The sequence below is a fragment of the Vicugna pacos genome, chromosome 11, assembly GCF_048564905.1.
Source record: "Vicugna pacos chromosome 11, VicPac4, whole genome shotgun sequence".
NCBI lineage: Eukaryota > Metazoa > Chordata > Mammalia > Artiodactyla > Camelidae > Vicugna > Vicugna pacos.
In genome coordinates this window covers 13919044-13936651 of record NC_132997.1, presented here as the reverse complement: position 1 = coordinate 13936651, position 17608 = coordinate 13919044, and the positions used below count along the sequence as shown (strand labels likewise).

General features: G+C 45.1%; 1 protein-coding gene across 2 annotated transcripts in view; it reads left to right on the top strand.

Annotated features, from left to right (window-relative positions):
- The window catches only part of LOC140699647 (trafficking protein particle complex subunit 9-like), a 205788-nt gene that overhangs the window by 58989 nt on the left and 129191 nt on the right, over positions 1 to 17608 (top strand). The window contains exon 2 of one of the 2 annotated variants that reach the window (XM_072972263.1): positions 13010 to 13228. In XM_072972263.1, the coding sequence (XP_072828364.1) occupies positions 13206 to 13228 (23 nt within the window). In that variant the 5' untranslated portion in view covers positions 13010 to 13205. Of the gene's footprint in view, positions 1 to 13009; positions 13229 to 14649; positions 14793 to 17608 lie in introns of those variants that run through there. The other variant, XM_072972264.1, reaches the window with a different exon arrangement.

Below are 17608 nucleotides of genomic sequence, written 5' to 3'. Positions count from 1 at the left end.
ATGTATGCTGTGAGGGAGTAGTCTAACTTCAATGATTTACATGCAGCTGTGCAGTTTTCCCTACACCATTTGCTGAAGAGGCTGTCTTTACTCCATTGTATGTTCTCACCTCCTTTGTCAAAGTTTCAATGACCAAAAGTTTGTGGGCCTATTCTTGGTAAATTTGTTTATCCGTTCATTGATGGATGGATATTGTTAGTAACTTTTGGCTACTCTGAATGATACTGCTATGAATATTGATGTGAAATTTTTTATGAGAATATGTTTTCATTCTTTTGGCTGTACAATTGGCCCTCCATATCTGTAGTTTCCACTACATGGATCCAGATGGCTGATTGTAAAGGGACTCGAACATCCTTGGATTATGGTATCCAGGGTGTGGGGTTCCTGAAACCAACCCCCCAAGGATACTGAAGGATGACTCTTTATGTAGGAGTGGAATTGCTGAGCCATATAACTCTAAGCTTTTGAGGAAATACCAGACTTCTCCAAAGAAGCTGCACCATTGTCCCTTTCCCCTGGCCGCATATGAGGTTTCTCTGCCTCCTGAATTTGTTATTGTCCATGATTTGGTAATAACCATCCTAGTGGGTGTAAAATGAGATCTCATTTTGATTTTGATTTGGCTAGTGATGCTGAGCATCTTTTCATATGCTTATTGGCCATTTGTATATGTATCTAAATTCGTGGTAAATTTAAAAATTGGGTCTATTTTATTGTATTGTTCAGTTGTAAGCATTCATTATATATCCTGGATGCTACTCTCTTATTAGATACATGCTTTGCAAAATTTTTCTTCCATTCTGCACATTGTCTTTCACTATAATTTTTTAAACATTAAAACAATTTCTTTACAGGGGATGTAGTTAGATGTAATGATTTATTTTATTTTTCTTGCTAAGCACGCACTCTCTGACTTGAGACACCCTTTTCCCCCGTCATTTCACTTTCTTGATGATATCCTTTGTAAGAAAAAGGTTTTAATTTTGATGAAGTCCAGTTTATCTGCTTTTTTCTTCTATCAATTGTGCTCTCGGTATTGTATCCAGGAAACCAAAGCCTAACCTAGGACCACAAAGATTTATACTGTGTCTTCTTTTAGAAAGTTTATAGGTTTAATTTTTACATTTCTGTCTGTGATCTATTTTGTTTTAATTTTTATTTGTTATATAAAATATGGGCGTTCAGATTCCAGATTGATTCTTTTGCCTGCAGATACCCAGCTGTCCCTGCACCATTTATTGAATAGACTATTCTTTCAATGGGGTGTTTTTGGCCCCCTAGTGGAAAACTGTCTGTAAGTGTAAGTTTTTCCCCCTGGGTTTTTATTGTGTCTCATAGATTTATTTATCCAAACTTATGCCAGTATCATACTGACATATTACTATAGAATTTTAGTACCCTTCAAAGTGAGTCCCCCAACTTTACTCTTCTTTTGCAAGGTTGTTTTGGCTATCCTGGGCCCCTTGCACGTCCATATGAATTTTGGGATCAGTTTTTCAATTTTTGCAAAGAAGTCAGCTGGAATTTTGCTAGGGATTCCACTGTATATGTAGATCATTTTGAGGAGTCTTAACATTTTTAATAATATTGTCTATCATTCCATGAAAATGGGATGTCTTCCATATATGTAGATCTTTTAAAATTTATTTTGGTGATACTTCAAATATTTCAATGTACAAATCTTGTAAATTTTTGTTAAATGTATCTCTCATTTTATTTTTAATGCTGCTGTAATTGGAAATGCTGAGTTTCTTATGGGTGGGACTATATATCAATCTTCTTATTTCTAGAAGTCCTTAACAGCAAATACCCTAGGTATATATTTGCTACATAAATCTATCCACAACTATTCCCCGCCCCGTGTTATAAGAAACCAAGACCCAAGTTAAGCTACCTGAACACCTATGTGGAAATGTGAAATGAGACCCTTGGGTGGGGCTTTGTGCAGATGATACTGGAGCTTATTCAGAATGGCTTCATCGTAATTTCTTTTAAACAACCCTTTCGGTGTATTTAGTCAGATATATTAAGAACATGCCCTATTGATGTGCGGAGTAGCTAAGACTATGATTTTCAAATAATTTCTAGTGAGAGTATTGATCTTGAAACCTAATTTGCATCAATCATTGAAGATTTAAGTTTCAGGAGCTTTGACTAAAGAACACCTGTCTTTAATCAATAATGACAACTAAATGCTCAAGCAACATGTAAGAGCTTGAGCAAACTGCCCCTGCCCCGTAGTGCTGGGTGGCTGCAGCTGCAACTGGAGTCAGCGCTTACCTCTCCCAGTACGCTTGTGCTGATCTGTTCAAAGGGGATCGTCCAACAGTTTGTCAGTAGTCTGTTGGACAATGTCATAAAACATTGATTGAAGGTTGCTGGAATGCAATATATTCTTATTAATATTAATTAAGCACATATTGAGTGCTTATTGTATGATGGAATTGTCCCTCAGCTTCACATGAATATTATTTCTCATAAAACCTCACATATTTCCTTGTTATTCTCACTTTACAGATAAGGAGACTGACAATTAGGTCTCTCTTTTGGGGGGAGCTCATTATCACTGATGGGAAGTTATAAGGAAAAAGATATTGATTCATCATGAGAAAACATTTTTCTGAGGGTCAGCAAAGAAGAAGATGAACACTGAAGAAAATGATCATTGTTCTAGTGAGACAAGCCCTGGGTTGTGCGGAGTCAGCATCCCTGTCCTAGACAAGGCACGTGTAGAGCTGCGTAGTGGGTGAGGCGGCGCGGCCGCGCAGGGAACGCGGATGCTGGGGCCTTAGGCTGTGCTCAAGCCCGGTGGGGCTTTCTCCTAAAGGCAGTGGACCATCATTGACAGATTTTAAGTAGGAGAGTGGGGTGATCTCGTAGTTCACTTTTGTCTTGTAGAATGCTTAGAAACATTTAGAAGGCTTGGCAGGAGGTGATGTGATGAGTCAGAGTAGGGTGGCTGCGAGGTGTAGCAGTGTTCAAGTTTCAAGTTGTTTTCAGGCCCAGGCTTGTGGCTCAGTAGCCGTGTCAGTTTGAATGACGCACGCAAGGAAGTGAAACAATTTATCTAGTCAATTGAAGCAGTGATGTACCCAATTCCCAGGACTGTTGTGGAGATCCAGTGAGATAACGTTTGCAGTGTGCAGCGTGGTCCCCAGCACAGAGTCAGGGCTGAGTGAGTGTCAGTGAGTATCTGGTAGCTCAGGTGTGGGTGGTGGGATTCGGTGACTGAGGATATCTGGGCCCTGAAGGAGGGGTCCATTCACATCTGTGAGTGATGGGCCTGAGTTGGGAGAGGCATGGAGACCTTACCCCCCGACCAGAGGCCCTGGGCAGGACGGCTATGGGAGGAGCACCATGAAGTCAGCTCTTTGCAGGTGGAGTTGGAGGTGTCCTTGTGACATCTACGTGCAGTGTCACGAGCTGAAAGAGGAGGTCTGGGCCCAGGCTGTGCATTTTCCCATAAAGTCAACTCCTGAGGATGCCGAAGTATTGATCACTGAACGGAAGTCATACTTTACAGGACAAATGAATATTAGTATCAGCTCTGTCATCAAAGCTCACGTCTATTTATTCATCACTCAGTTTGCTAATTGGGTACTTACAGAGCTCACTTCACCGTCCTCCCGTGGGCTCAGGCTCCACAGAAAAGAGCTGGTGTGTCTCCCTCTTTTCCAGAAGAAGACACATTTAGCTTGTAGCCTTCTGTACTTTGCCAGACTTAGAATATTAGTTTGTTGGTTTAATTGTATTTTCTGTTGGCCATGTCCTGACAGGAGAGTAATTTTACCTCATGGTCATGTTTCAATAAGCTGTTACTGAGAAGTGCTGATCTGATACATAGTGTATGTATTATATTAAATTTGTAGAGTAGTTATCATTTTTCTGTCTTTGCCCTTTAATTTTGTTTGCCCCTTCAGTGTTCTATCCTTTTTGGGGCCTTATATTTTTTTAATTAAAAAATGTCTGTTAACAGTTAAGAAAACAAAAGCAAAGAAAAAATGCACATGAGAGCTAAATTTAGAAAATGTCTAGTGTGTTTTCTATCTCGGCAATGGAGGGTTCTAGAAACTCGTGAAAAGTTTCATTACACAAGTTCCTTAAAATGCTGGTTAAGAAATAAAACCTTCCTTCCTCATCTTTCAAGCTGCACAACTAATTGTCAAGAAAGTGAGGGGAAATTCTCAGAAGCCAAGAAAAACGAGAAAGCAGGGTTTCTGGGAGATATGCGAGCCTTAGAATCCCTCGGGTATTGGTTCGCTCCTGAACTGATTTTCAGTTGCCTTGACAGGAGGGCAGGATGTGAGCCCCAGGCCTCTCACACTAGAAGTTGGATGGGGGTTCATATTATAGGCCAAGCCCATCCTGAGGATCTTGGTTTACTAAAGGGTGAAAGAGGAAAAAAAAAATTCCTCAAGACAAGAAAGTAAGGAAAGTCAATTTTGTTGGAAGAGGGGAAAAATAACAAATCCAAAATAAGGATATAGTTTAAAGCTGTTCTGGCATGAGAGTGACCACAAACTCCTGGCAGAAAAGCACAGCTACTCCTTGATTGATAAGTTGTGTTTTGAATGAATCAGTGAACAGCCATTCCGAAAATGGCCTCCAGAGTCTTGTGGATCAAGATACTGGACAGCAAACACCTCTCTTCCAAGGTCTCATTCAAATAACCTGAAAGGTTTTAAAGGAAAGAAGCCATAATCATAGTTCTATTTATTGACATTTCTATATGCTACGAATTCAGAGGTGACTATGAAGTTGTCTCTTCTTTTATGGACCTCACTTTCTTTTTGGGGAGATAAAATGACATAGTTGGTTATCTTGGTGAGGGAGGAGTTAGTCTGTTGCAATTAGTCAGGAGAGGAGATTAAGAAACAGTGAAGGGTGGGTGAACTTTTTAGCTGAGGACAGTCTTGTTCACTTGGCTTTTAATTGCAGGCTCAATGAGCTGTCCCTGGAGGGAATAGATCTTACGGATGATGAACTTAGCTCAGGCCTCTTTGGAATGGACAAGTGAACCTGGAGTAAGACAGTCAAATCTGTGCAGACATTAAAGTTCACTTGAACGTGCTCCATCCCTGAGCCAAAGATAGGACAAATATGCAGCACTTCTTGAAGACAGAGGAGTGGTTTTTAAGGTTCTTCAAGAATGAATCCCAGGGAACCGAGATGGCCAGTTGTCAAACTGAGACTTTTTTCTTTGGACGGTGTACCCAGCAAGGGTATTGGACTTTTATATGTTTCCATTTGTCTTTAATACATGTCTGTTGATGAGGACGTGGGCACAAGTGTTTGACACCTTGTCGAGGCGATTTTGGATACCTGCCTAGAAGCACGGGCACAGTTGCTGCTGCGTCATACATCTTGCAGTCCATCCCTTTCTCCGGCTCTGTAATCACGGCAGAGTGGTTCCTTGTTGACCTGTCCATCTCCTCTGTGACATCAAACCCATGAAAAGACCGGAGCATATTAACTTGGCTTTGTTAAAGTCAAAGGTACAGATCAAATATGGAGTCAGATTTGTTCTTTCCTATTTCAGTAGTGCCATGGAGAAGGCAGTTTGGGCAGCTTTTTGTAGTGTCCTGGAGGCATTCTCTCTCAGCTTCTGGGCGCCTCTGTTGAAAACCCTTCATAGCTGTCTGGCCTGCTGGAAAAGCACTCTGCCTGTTTTACCCTGAAGATGTGTTCTGTTTATAAACTCATCTCTACTCCTTGGAAAACAACTCAAGAAAAACTCAGTTGGTTTTTCACCAGCCATGGGCAGGGGTGAGATAAACCGTGTTATTATTCCATAAAATAATAGTAATAATAGTAATATTAATAGTAGTAACAGTATTAGTAGTAATAATAATGCTAATAATAATAATTATATTAAAAGAATTCTTAAAACACGACTGCACATTGGAGAGAGTCAATAAATGCTTTCTGGCTTAAATCAAAAGTGATGACTTAGTGATTCCATGGCTGCTGTATTTGCTATGCTAGTTACTCCTTTGTTCCATTACACATTTTTTTTAACTGAAAAAGAAATACAAGCAAATGGTTAAAAAAAAAACTCAAACACAGCACAAAAATACACAAGTGAAAGAAGTTTTCCCTCATCATCTGTTCTTTCAGCCCTCTCTGGAGATGCCACTGTTTGCTATCCTTTGGGTGCTGTTCCAGATATGCTTTGCACATTCCCACATATGTATGTAAATTCCTTTAAAATTTTAGTTATTTTTAACTTAAAGGGATTTAAATCCTCAAGTGGCTTCTGGCCGGGTAATAGAACAGAACAAGTCTGACTCCATATTAGATCTGTTCCTTTGAATTTAACCCTATGCTCTGTCTCCTAGGCTTCATCTTGCTTGTAAAACAATGTTGCCTAGAGCCTGAAATAAACAGGAGATCCGATTCTGAAGGCTCTGACCTTTAAGGATATTTAACACTTTTTCATTCATTAAAAGATAGCAAATTGCATAATAGAAAATAACTTTTGTTTTGTTGGAGGATTGCAGGGATCTGACCCACGCAGATAGCTGTAAGAAGAAAGGATTCTAAGAAGAAGGAATTCCTACACTAAGAAGTTTGCAACAACCAAGCACATAGGAAAGGAGCCTGAATTGTGACTTGGGGAGATGGTTTTCCAGGACATTAGTTTGCCATCTAGGTCTACAGAAACTTGCTATTCCATGCCCCAACATCTGGTCTCCCAACTTATTGTCCTGTCCTGCACTGAGGAGAAAGAATTTCGACTTGGTAACACTCCTATCTACCTAGAAAGCTGGGCACTGGAGCTGAGTGTTATGGAAACAGGCCAGCCAAGAAAAGCACCAATCGGGGTGTTGGTGTACTCAGAAGTATTATGCCGGTGGGCTCAGAGGGGCTCCTGCTCCGAAGTTCTGAGCACCTCCAAGACGTGCACATGAGGTTTTAAAGGCTTAATTACAAGTAAGGGGGAATTAGCCAATAAGGCTCAAAGAACAAAAAGCAAGGAATCAGTACACTGGAGCTTATCAATTTGTAGTAGATCACATTACTGACACTTGTTGAGCTTGGAATTACGAGTTAGGTTGTTAGCCCAATAAACTGACACTAAACTTCAGATATATGAGATAGCCCAGCAGAATTTAGATCATTAAACCGACACTAATCACACTTAGATTTGTGACTTAGCTTGTTAGCCCAGCTGGACTTTTCCTTCACATGAGGACAGCTCTCCCACACCCAGGGAACTACTGTGAGCCCTTGATGTTTCCACTAGGGTTGGGTACGGTTTACCCAGGAGGGATGGGGACTATGCACCAACACTCAGGCAGTCTGCTCTGTCTGGGGCTCTGATCTTGTACCATCCCGCTCCCCGCCAGCCCAACACCTGGGATAGTGGAGCTAAGGCAGTGATCCTGCCTGCCTGTTTCCCAGGGTGTAAAAGGGGATTATGTACCTTTCCCAAAGTAGTTCTGAGCGACAACACCTGCGGGTGCTTGGTTCTCAGAGCAAGAGAAAACCCAGGTCCGCGTGGGGGCAATGGGTGTGATCCCCATAGGGTTTCTGCAGAAGCATCCGATGGAGGGCTGGATCAGGGAGGTAAAACTTGAGCTGCGGGACTTGAAGGGTTACAGAAGGGTACAGAGGCAGGTCTGCCGCCTAGGGGTGCCCCAGAGGTAAAGCTTTTTCTCTCCAACTCCGCTAAGACCCTCCCCTCTCCAGATCCCTCCCTACTCTCTGCTCATCGTGTCCATCTGTATCTCTCCAATTTTCCCGTCCTCTCCACCCGCTCCCATCTTCTCCCTCCCTCCCTGTCCCACCTTCTCTCACAGAACCCAGAGAGGATCGCTGGCCCTCCTGCGCATGCGCAGTCAGTGCCAAGTGGTCCGCTGGTTGGAAGCTCCATATCCTAGCCGGGGATCGGGCCCAAAGTTTTCTCAACTCTGTCGCCCGGTAGGCCTTTGGTTCCTGTCTGGGGCCGGGGCCTCTGGCTGTGGAAGTGCAAGGTGGGGGGCTCCCGGAAAAGTGCTCAGGCGGTTGCGGGAGGGCGGTCCGCCTGTCACAGTCCCCAAGGGCGCCAGTCAGCCCGTGTTCAGATGAATTGCTCAGGCCAGACCCCTCTACCCGCGCCACCTGCCCCGGCGCCCCGGCCACAGCTGCCAAGGGCCAGGTGTGCACCTGCCACCTCTCACCCAGCCGGGATCCCCTCAGTCCGCGGCTGGCGTCCCCTTCCCCTCTCCCGCCCGCGAGTCCTCTCCTCCCTGGCTTCCTCTCCTTGGCCGCCGGCCCGTTCACGCCCCTGGGAGGGCTGTGTCCGGGCGGGCGGGGACTGCGGACTCGGACGGGGCGGGGGGCTGGGGCTGGGGCTGGGGCTGGCCTCCGAGCAGGGCTGCAGCCCCCGTCCCTCCCCTTTCCCTCCCCCCCGGGGCAGCCCTCCTCTCCCTTTCCGGCTCCCGGAGGACCAGCTCAGTGGCGCGGGCACTGCTCCCTGGGCTGAGAGCCTCAGGCTGTAACGCCCTGCTTCTCCAGTTGGAGTCGGGAAAAGGGAGTCTCAGTGCTGAGCGAGCTTCTGTCTCCTCCCTCAGTTTTTCTGCTGCAGGTAAGTACCTTGAACACTTTCAGGTGTTATCATGGCTGTGCTTGTTGATGTCACGTGTTTTTATAGTGAGAGTGATTACAGTGGTGAAAGCAGGGCTTGGTTCTGTTAAAAATGAGCTGAAGGCATGAGGCTGTGACATCCTCCTTCCTTCCCTCTCCCAGGGTGAAAGGAGTGATCCTCGATTTTAAAAAGATAGTTACAGTCCCTAACTAGCCCAGCCCAGCTAGTGTGTGTTAAGAGGAACAGCACCACCAGAGGCCTTGGAGACCCAGGGATATTGCAGTCCTAAAGAGCTCCTGGCACTGTTTGGTTTGTTTGGGTTTTTTGTTTTTCTTAAATTGTGTGATAGACTAGTGGTATAAACAGAAAAATAATTGTCAAGAAATATTTCTTCATGTAACAGTGTTATTGTGATATAGTTCACACACCATGAATTCCATCCATTTAAATGGTACAATTCAGCAGCTTTTAGCATATTCACAGTGGTGCAACCATTATTATTCCAGAACGTTTTTATCCCTTCAGAAAGAGCAGTGGAAATTAATGACCTATCCACCCCTCCCCAGTGGTGGTTCTAAAGAAATTTCTTGGCTATTCTTGACCATAAATTCACTTGTTACATTCCAAGAAAAATCTGGTAGGAATTCTAATCAGAATTGCAATGAATCTGTCTATCAAAACAGGAAGAATTAATGTCTTTAAGGCATAAACTTCTTCTACCCATGAATATATCTCGGACCCTATCTTTTCCTCTGTCCAGAGCCGGGCCCATGGGAAGTCCTCACTACTTGTTGGGCTTGTGAATGATGAGATTCTATACATCGTTAGTTGCAGCTGTAGCCTTTCACAGAAGAGAAAAGTAACCTCAGTGAAGCAAGTGACTCTCTGATGGTCAGAAAGAGTGACAGCCAGTGCTGGAGTGATCCAGTGGACTTGGTGCTTGCAACCAGAATTCTCCACCACCTACAGCTAAGGGGATTAGAGTATTCTTTTACTTTTTCTTAATGGCGTTGCTTTTACTTTTACTTATTTTTTTAAATTATTTTTTATTTAAGTGTAGTCAATTTACAATGTTAGTTTCAGGTGTACAGCAGAGATTCAGTTATAAACATATGCATATGTATATACATATGTTTTAGATTGTTTTTAGTATAACTCATTACAAGAAATTGAATATATTTCCCTGTGTTATATAGCAGGTCCTTGTCATTTATTTTATATTTACTAATTTGTATCTGTTAATCCCCCCTTTCCTGCCTGCTAAACACAGTTTGCTGTCTATGTCCATGAGTCCATTTCTAGGAGCACCGTTTTTCCTAGTAATATATGTTCTTTGGCTGCTTTCGGTTTCAGTAATTCCATTTTATCGGTGGGCGCTTTTCTTCTGGTAGCCTTTATGTGGTTTGCACACGTGGTAATAGAGATCTGTAATTGGGAGAACTCCAGGCCTCGTGTAGTCCCTGGGTACAGAGTGTCCACAGAATTGATGGTTGGACTGGGAAAAAAGCACAGTAAATGCTGGAATTTCCACTATAGTTGAGAATTCCAGGTTTCAATAACCTGTTTAGACAACCTTAATATTGGCTGCACCCATACTGGGTAATTGGTGGAAATTCATGGTATGGTGGTGTAGAGACGGGGCCTTATATGCTTCTTCTCTTTCTATTTTCTAACACTCATTCTCCTGGGCCTTCCAGATCCTCCCCTAGAAGTGCCCAGGGCTGGCTTGGTGCCGCGCTGAGGCAATATTTGTTAATAACGCCCTTTCCTCTTCTCCTCTGAGCCTCCGTTTCTTCCTGTGCACAATGAGGGCTTAGACTAGATAAGTACTTTTCAGTTTCTTTTAAAGCCATGTTTCCTTTGAGAAACAGAAAATGCAAATTTCTCCTATCAACCCAACCCTTTAGATTTTGATAAATCCTCTAAGGAGTTACATAGCTCTTTGTGAAAAATTGATGTGAGTTTGATTCCAGGTGACACAGAAAAGACTCTTCAGGGATTTATTGCAGGGAGAGGGCAGGAAAGGGGCAGTATGTGACACTTTCTAGTGTGAGCACTCGAGCAGGGACTTGGATTTAAATACGGTGTCTGATGTGGCCTCTCTCTAATCTTGTAGAATGTGATAAACTTTTCTACCTCAGTTTCTTGATGGGTCAAGTTGGGGTGATAATATTTTAAGGCTTCTGTGAAACATTATACACATAAGACATTTGTGTCTCGGTAGAAACAAGATCTGCTAGGGATTCAGGGATTTGTTTAAAAAAAACTTCTTGTCCATAGCACTCTGTCTGTGTGTATTTTGAAGTTCCTGGAGGGTGAGGGTGAGTCTAAAGTCCATCGTGGGACAGGTGGCCCCTATTTCTCCATGCCCCAGTTTACCCGCTACTCCCCAGTCCTCTTCCTCAGTCCAGGATGAAGTTCCCTAGTAGATTTACACAGAGGTCTTGTGGAAATGGCTCTTCATTTTATTGTTTCACCAAGAAGGGCTGCCATCATGATCTCTGTGGTCAGGTTTTGAAGGGCTGCCATCATGATATCTGGTAAGAATTCTATGCAATTGGGAGTTTCAATTTAATGAAAAGAAAAAAATTACAAATAGAAAATTAGAACAAGGGTGGTGACAGGGGCTCTTGGAAGTGGACACCATTAGCTTTGTTAGCTTCAGGTGCTGCGGCCTGTTGCCACGAGGACCCATCCTCTTGCTCTGAAGTTGGAGAGACTAGCGGGTTCAGTGGGAATGTTAACTGAGTGTATCTCATGGGCTGGGCATTGTCCTATTTGTACTGTGTGTTCCTTATTTGAGACAGTGAGCTCACCTAACCTCAATGACCTCTTTAAAATATTAGACTTCTTATTTTGAGATGTAATGTAGATTCCCATGTGGTAGTAAGAGATTATATGGAGAGGGCATGTGGACACTTTGCCCAGTTTTCTTAATGGTTCCATCTTGCAGTGTTGGGGTACAATTAATTACTGACTCACTAACAATTTGAGGTTTGTGTTATTGCCGTTATTTCTATTCATGATTAAACTGGGGCTTAGAGAAGCACACAGGCCTGCCCAGGTCACCCACATTGTTAGTGCAGAGTCGGGTGAACATGGGCTTGGGATTTCCAGGCAGTACCATTATGATGGCTTGTGGCAGGGAGCAGCGTTCACTTTGAATGTTTATTCATTCATTCAACAAACATTTATTGAGTAATCTCTGTGGGTCAGATGCTTTCTTAGGGTTATCTGATTCTTCAGCAGTATTGAGAATCAGGTAATATTAATATTTTTAATCTGAGAAAATTAGCTCTGTGAGTTTATAACCCACCCAAAGGAAGTATAGCTCATAAAGGAGGGATAGAACATTTGAACAGTCACCTCCTTTTATGCAGGTGGTACCCTAGGCATTTTACATTTGAACACATCTGTAATCCAGATATATTCTTCTAAGGCAAAGATTTTTTTTTAAATGAAGTATAGTCAAGTTTACAATGTTATGTCAATTGCAAGGTGCTTTTAGACTTTTGAATTAAAAAATACATTTTCAGCTGGGTAATTAGGTGTATTTATTTGTTTCATTTTTAAAATGAGGTACTGGGGTTTGAACCCAGGACGTCATACATGCTAAGCATGTGCTCTACCACTGAACTGTACACTCTTCCCCAAGGCAAGTTTTCTTATCCATTATTATGAAGCTTAAGGGTTCAAATAAATTGGATAGAAATCCAGATCTTTTGATACTACTGTGGTCCTTTTCTTTATATTCTGCTGAAGGGGGTTGGGGAAAGCATTTCCTTTGTTCATTTCTTTATTCAGCATTTTTGAGCAGTGACTTTGCATCAGGGCCTTGCTAGGTGCTTGGAAATATAAAATAAGAAGTGACCCTTCTCTGCAGAGGCAGGAAGCCTAGGCCAAAAGCTGGGTAATGTGATCCGAGCTACAGTGGCCATGTGCAGACTCTGAGGACAAACTGTACCGTTGGATTTGCTTTGGCTTCCCTTGCTTTCTGGCTGGTACACACCAGGTCACCGCAACCCAGATGGGCCCGTAGCACACAGCAGATTATGTACCTCGATCTCCTCTCCCCTCTCGGCAGGGCCTGCAACATGAGCATCCCTGACTACGTGCAGTGTGCTGAGGACCACCAGACTCGTCCCGTTGTGGTCCAATCCATAGAGATCATCTCAGAGGAGAATTTCTTTTGCATCTATCAGCTACTCACCTTGGTGAGCCATATCAGCCCATGCGGCTCACAGTGGACACACTGTATGCACTACAGGCACCACTATGTGCCCGACAATGGGTGGAGCATCTTCCAGACCCACCGCAAGGTCGTGGGCCTTGTCACCATTACCGACTGTCTCTCTGCCAAGGCCTTCGAGAAGCTGCACGTGCAGAGGGGCTGTATGGCACCTCGTTCAATGACTCTTAGCTTTTGTCTTTGTGCAGCATGGGGAGGTAGCCGAGCAGCCGCGCACCGAAGTTGCCTTCAAACTAAGAGGACTGCAGGGTGGTGGAGAAGAGGATCGAGGACTTCACTGACTCACTCTTCATCTTGCTCAAGTCCAAGTGGCTGGATGGTGGCCCCAAGATATCTGGGGACAAGATCCCCCTCCTCTGCATCCCGTTTGAGAAGGAGGAATTCATGAGACTGAACACAGAGAGCAGGTAAGTTTACCTGGAGGCCAGCCCACCCTGGCTGTGTGCCGGATTGCTTCCCTACATCCAGAAAGGGATCAGCAAGGAAGAAGTCTGTCTTGTAGCCAAGGGGAGGGGAGGTGCAGCCCGCCGCTTTACAGATATTTCAAAGAGAATCCGCCTTTGTTTCAGAGAGATCCTTTTAGGGTTAGTGTGGACCCTTACTCCCGCTTTACAGCCAGGAACATGGTGGGAACCCTGGAGTTGCTGTCCAAGAAAGTAGCCAAAGCCACGGATGCTAGGAGCACTGGGGAGGAGGCTGGACTGAGCTGAGATGTGCTGTAGGTCAAATGCACATTAGACGCTGAGGCTTGTCTAGTAAAAGTACATAAACTATCCCTTTACTTCCTATATTGATTACATGTCAAAATGATAGTATTTAACATACAGTAGATTAAGTAAGATCTGTTCTTAAAATCACATTCTAGTATTTGTTTTTTGTTTGTTGGTTTGTTTCTTTGTTTAAAATTTTAAACGTGGCAACTGGGAAACTTTCTTTACATGGCTCTCATTTCATTTCTGTTGGGCAGCCTGTCCTGGGACAGTCTCATCCCTTTGCTTATAGATGAGATGCTGAACCCCGAGAGGCAAAACGAGGCGCTGGTTTAGCTGCTGCTGGATCCGCTGTCACCTGCCTCCCAGGCCCAGCACCTTTTCAGCTCAGGCAGTCTCTTCCTGCCCGACAGCCACCATGCCATGTTAGGACATCAGAAACACCGCCAGGGACTTCTGAATGAACTCCTTATGCAGGGAAAGGCGTATCACGGTGTTTGGGACAGAGCAGGGAAATGTTCATTCTCAGTTTGTCCCTGTGATTAAGTCAAAGGCCCCACTTTGCCTCGGAAGTACAGACGAGCTCTTCTGGGCTGCCTTCCCCCCCACCTTCTGCTCTGTTTCCCTGTGTATCTATCGTGCTGTCCCTCGGGCAGAAGAGGGTGAGATGCCTTTGCCGAGACGTGGTCCCCCTTTTCTGGGGTGAGTGAGGGAAGCTGTGTCCCCCTAGCCTACGGCCTCTGTCCTTGAGTCTGGAGAGGGCTCATGGTGGTCCCACAGGTGACGGTCAGAGGACCTGGCATGTGCTACCAGGCCCGCTTTGGAGGAGGTGCTCTGTGATTCTTGAACTTACGTAAGATCAGATCCTACTTTCTGGTTGTTGGTAAGTTGGAGGAGAAGATGCTAGAGAATTGATAAATAGAATGTCTAGACCAGCCCTGTGAGTGAAAAGCACGGGGGACCCGAGTCCCACCTGCGAGAGCCCACCTAGCAAGCTCTGGATGAATATTCTGTTCCTCCCCGGACATACCTCTATGGCTTAAGGAAGAGGAGAGGCATGTCGTGGCCATGATCTGTACTTGTCCTCACAGGGCCCTGTGATCTACATGCCCGCAATCCCCATCTACTACTTGGAGATGAGCTGACATGTTTAGGAGCCTGGGCACTGCTGAGGGCATAGCTGCCAGCACCGTGCTACACAGAGTCTGGCTCCGTTCACCTCATCTGTCAACTCCTGCTGAGGCCCCAGACATTAGTCAAGGTAGGTTCATCAGCGAAACCTAAGCAGGGACCTTCTTCTCCCCCTGGACAGACTGATGAGTGAGAAGTGGAAGCCTGGAGCCCTGCCCCAGACCCCACGCCAGTGCCACTTCTTTTGTCATAGGAGGCACTGGTGACATTTTTGCTCAACAAATGCTTGTCTCTGAGTCTGCAGACCCACCAGAAAATGCCAGCTTGTTTTTGCCTTTTGAAGTCTGCCCTTGGGACTTAGCGTAGTAGCCGGATGTGTACTTAGCCCACAGTGGTTCAGCGCATTAAACTTCCCTCCTTGTGGGTCTGTCTGTTCTGGTACCATAAGGGCTCAGCCAGCATCTGAACGTCAGTGAGATAACGCGGCCAGTGAGCTAGGGTCAAGCATATTCTCCTCCAGTCACTTCTACTCCATTGTTGCTTTTACTATTCCACAGTCATTAATTTTTTAAACAATGCTTTGGTGCAGGAGCAGAGCCTCATTCTCTCCTGCTACTCTTGGTGGAAGTGAGTAAATCTGTCCAGACTGAAATGCGACCAAAATTTGTAGCTCAAAAGCTGCCTCGACGCTTGTAGGTGGAATTTTGGTTAGGGGCGCTGAATACGTTGTGGTCCCCTGGCAGCGCCGCTCCCCTCAGGCCCCTGCTTTCCCTGGAGCAGGAGGTGAGGGTGGGTCTCACCATCCCCACGTCCCTGACCTCACACACTCACGTAAATTCTTGTACATGCAGTCAAAATCATTTTTGTTCTTGTGTGTTTCTAATTTTCTCTTGTTCCTCTTTTCTTTTTTCTTTATTCCTTTTTCACTTGTACTGCCCAGTGAACATGTTGTTGCTTCTGAAAATGTGGGCTGTGCACACCCTGCATTGGAAATAGCCAGATTGCCCTCCGTGCGTCTCCATCGCTTTAAAAAGCAACAACTTAACAGCTGTTTTGATCTATCTATTATCTTAGTCATTTTTTAATTTTCTAATTTTTTGGAATATTTGCTTTGTTAGCTCATCACCCACTGGTGTTTGATACCTGTTGAAATCCTTGCTTTTGAGGAACATGTTTGGTCGTCCTTTTATTTGGTGACAAATGCGCTCTTATTAAATTTGTTTGATTGTTTTGTAGAAGTAAGATGCGATTTGATTTAGGCGGCTGCTGAGGCATTCTTTTCATGGAGTATTTAAACTTGTAAGGTTTAATTCTGCAGCATTTTGCTCGATTCCTGCTTTTACACAAACGTGCTCGGCACGCGGTTCCTGGCTGTCGCTGTGTGACGTGCGTGACGGCGCTTCCTGGCCGGCGGTCACTGGAGAGGAAGTGGCCGCCACGGAGGTGACAGCTGCAGGGGCCGCTGTTGGAGGAAGTGGTCACCGTTTGGTTCTTTAATTTTTTTTTTTTTACATTCAACTTCCCCGTGCCATTTACATTACTTTGCCTTCATAAAGGGGCAGAATTGGGTCTAAAATCCATGCCACTATTTTGTTCCCTTTACGAGGCTGGTTTTTCTGAGTATCAGGACAACATGGCCTTCTCCTAAGTAGCTGGCTCACCTGGATCTGTTGGACACAGGGACTGCTAAAAGGGCCGTAGCTTCCTCTCTGCTCCAGCCAGTGGGCATTCAGAGCTGGGTCTGTGGTTTGCCTCAGCAGCCGTGCAGACCTCCCTGCCTCGGCCTTTACTTTTAACCCATGTTGGCAGTAAAGAGCTGAATCCGTTTCTGTTGCAGCTGACGTCCACCACTGACGGCCGTGTCGTTAGTTTGTGTTAGTCAGTCTCCAACACCCCAGACAACCGTGAAAGAAGATGATTTGGCAGACCTAGGACCTTGGATTCTCACCCCTACCCTGGTTCATCTCACCTGGCGGAATTGTTTGGTCACCACCATCATGCTGAACATGAGGCCTTGTTTCTCCTTTCATGCTCTGGTCCAAATGTGGACACTTCATTTTTCACTGAATTTGTCTCGCTTGAGACAGGCCAGAATATCTGAATGAGTCCATCACATTCTGGGTGGGGAACAGAACAGAAGTAAGTGTCACAAGTAGATGGAGTCTAGGCTGTCCGGGTTGGCAAATGCAGGCTGGGATCTGTGATGGCCGGGCTGTACCTTGGACACAGGCCTTTCCCGTGGCCCCTGAGAGCCCATGAGTTGAAGTGATAACAGCCTTGCATGGGTTCCCTCATCCTCATCTGCTCATTGGCAAGTGTGTCTGCTAATTAGGAGCTCCCCCAGACCTTGGGCCCTTCAAAGCTCAGACCACGGGAGAACCTTGAGTCCCTCCTCCTGGGACTCCTGTGTGAGAATCCAGTGCCTTCTGAGGTGAACAGCGGCAGGAGATGCCTCCCCCTCCAGGGAGCACCCTACGGAGGACTGTTAGTGCACCATGCTGTGAGTTTGTGTGTTTCCGGCCATGGTCCATGCAGAACTACACTTGAGATGGGCTTATTGACGGACTGATTCCAGGGCAGGGCTGGGGGGGACGGAACAGTGGAAATTGAATGTGACCTCAGACACCTCGGTGGGTGCTGGGGCTGTTACTAAAATGGGGAGTCTGGGAGATACCTGCCAGGAATGGAATTCCAGAGTAAATGGTGGACATGAGGCATTTTTAAGATGCCATTTGTCATCCAAGTTAGGACTTCAAAGAGGCACTCGGGTCGATGAGCCTGGGGCTCAGGTGAAGGAGCCGTACTAGAGATACATTCTTAGCTGCTGTTCACAGCCTTGCATGTGAATTAGATCATCTCGAGGGCTGCAGACTGAGGCTGAGGTGGGGTAGGACTGTGTCTGGATTGGAGGAAAGCCCAGACCATGCAGCTTTGGTGTGTCAGTCA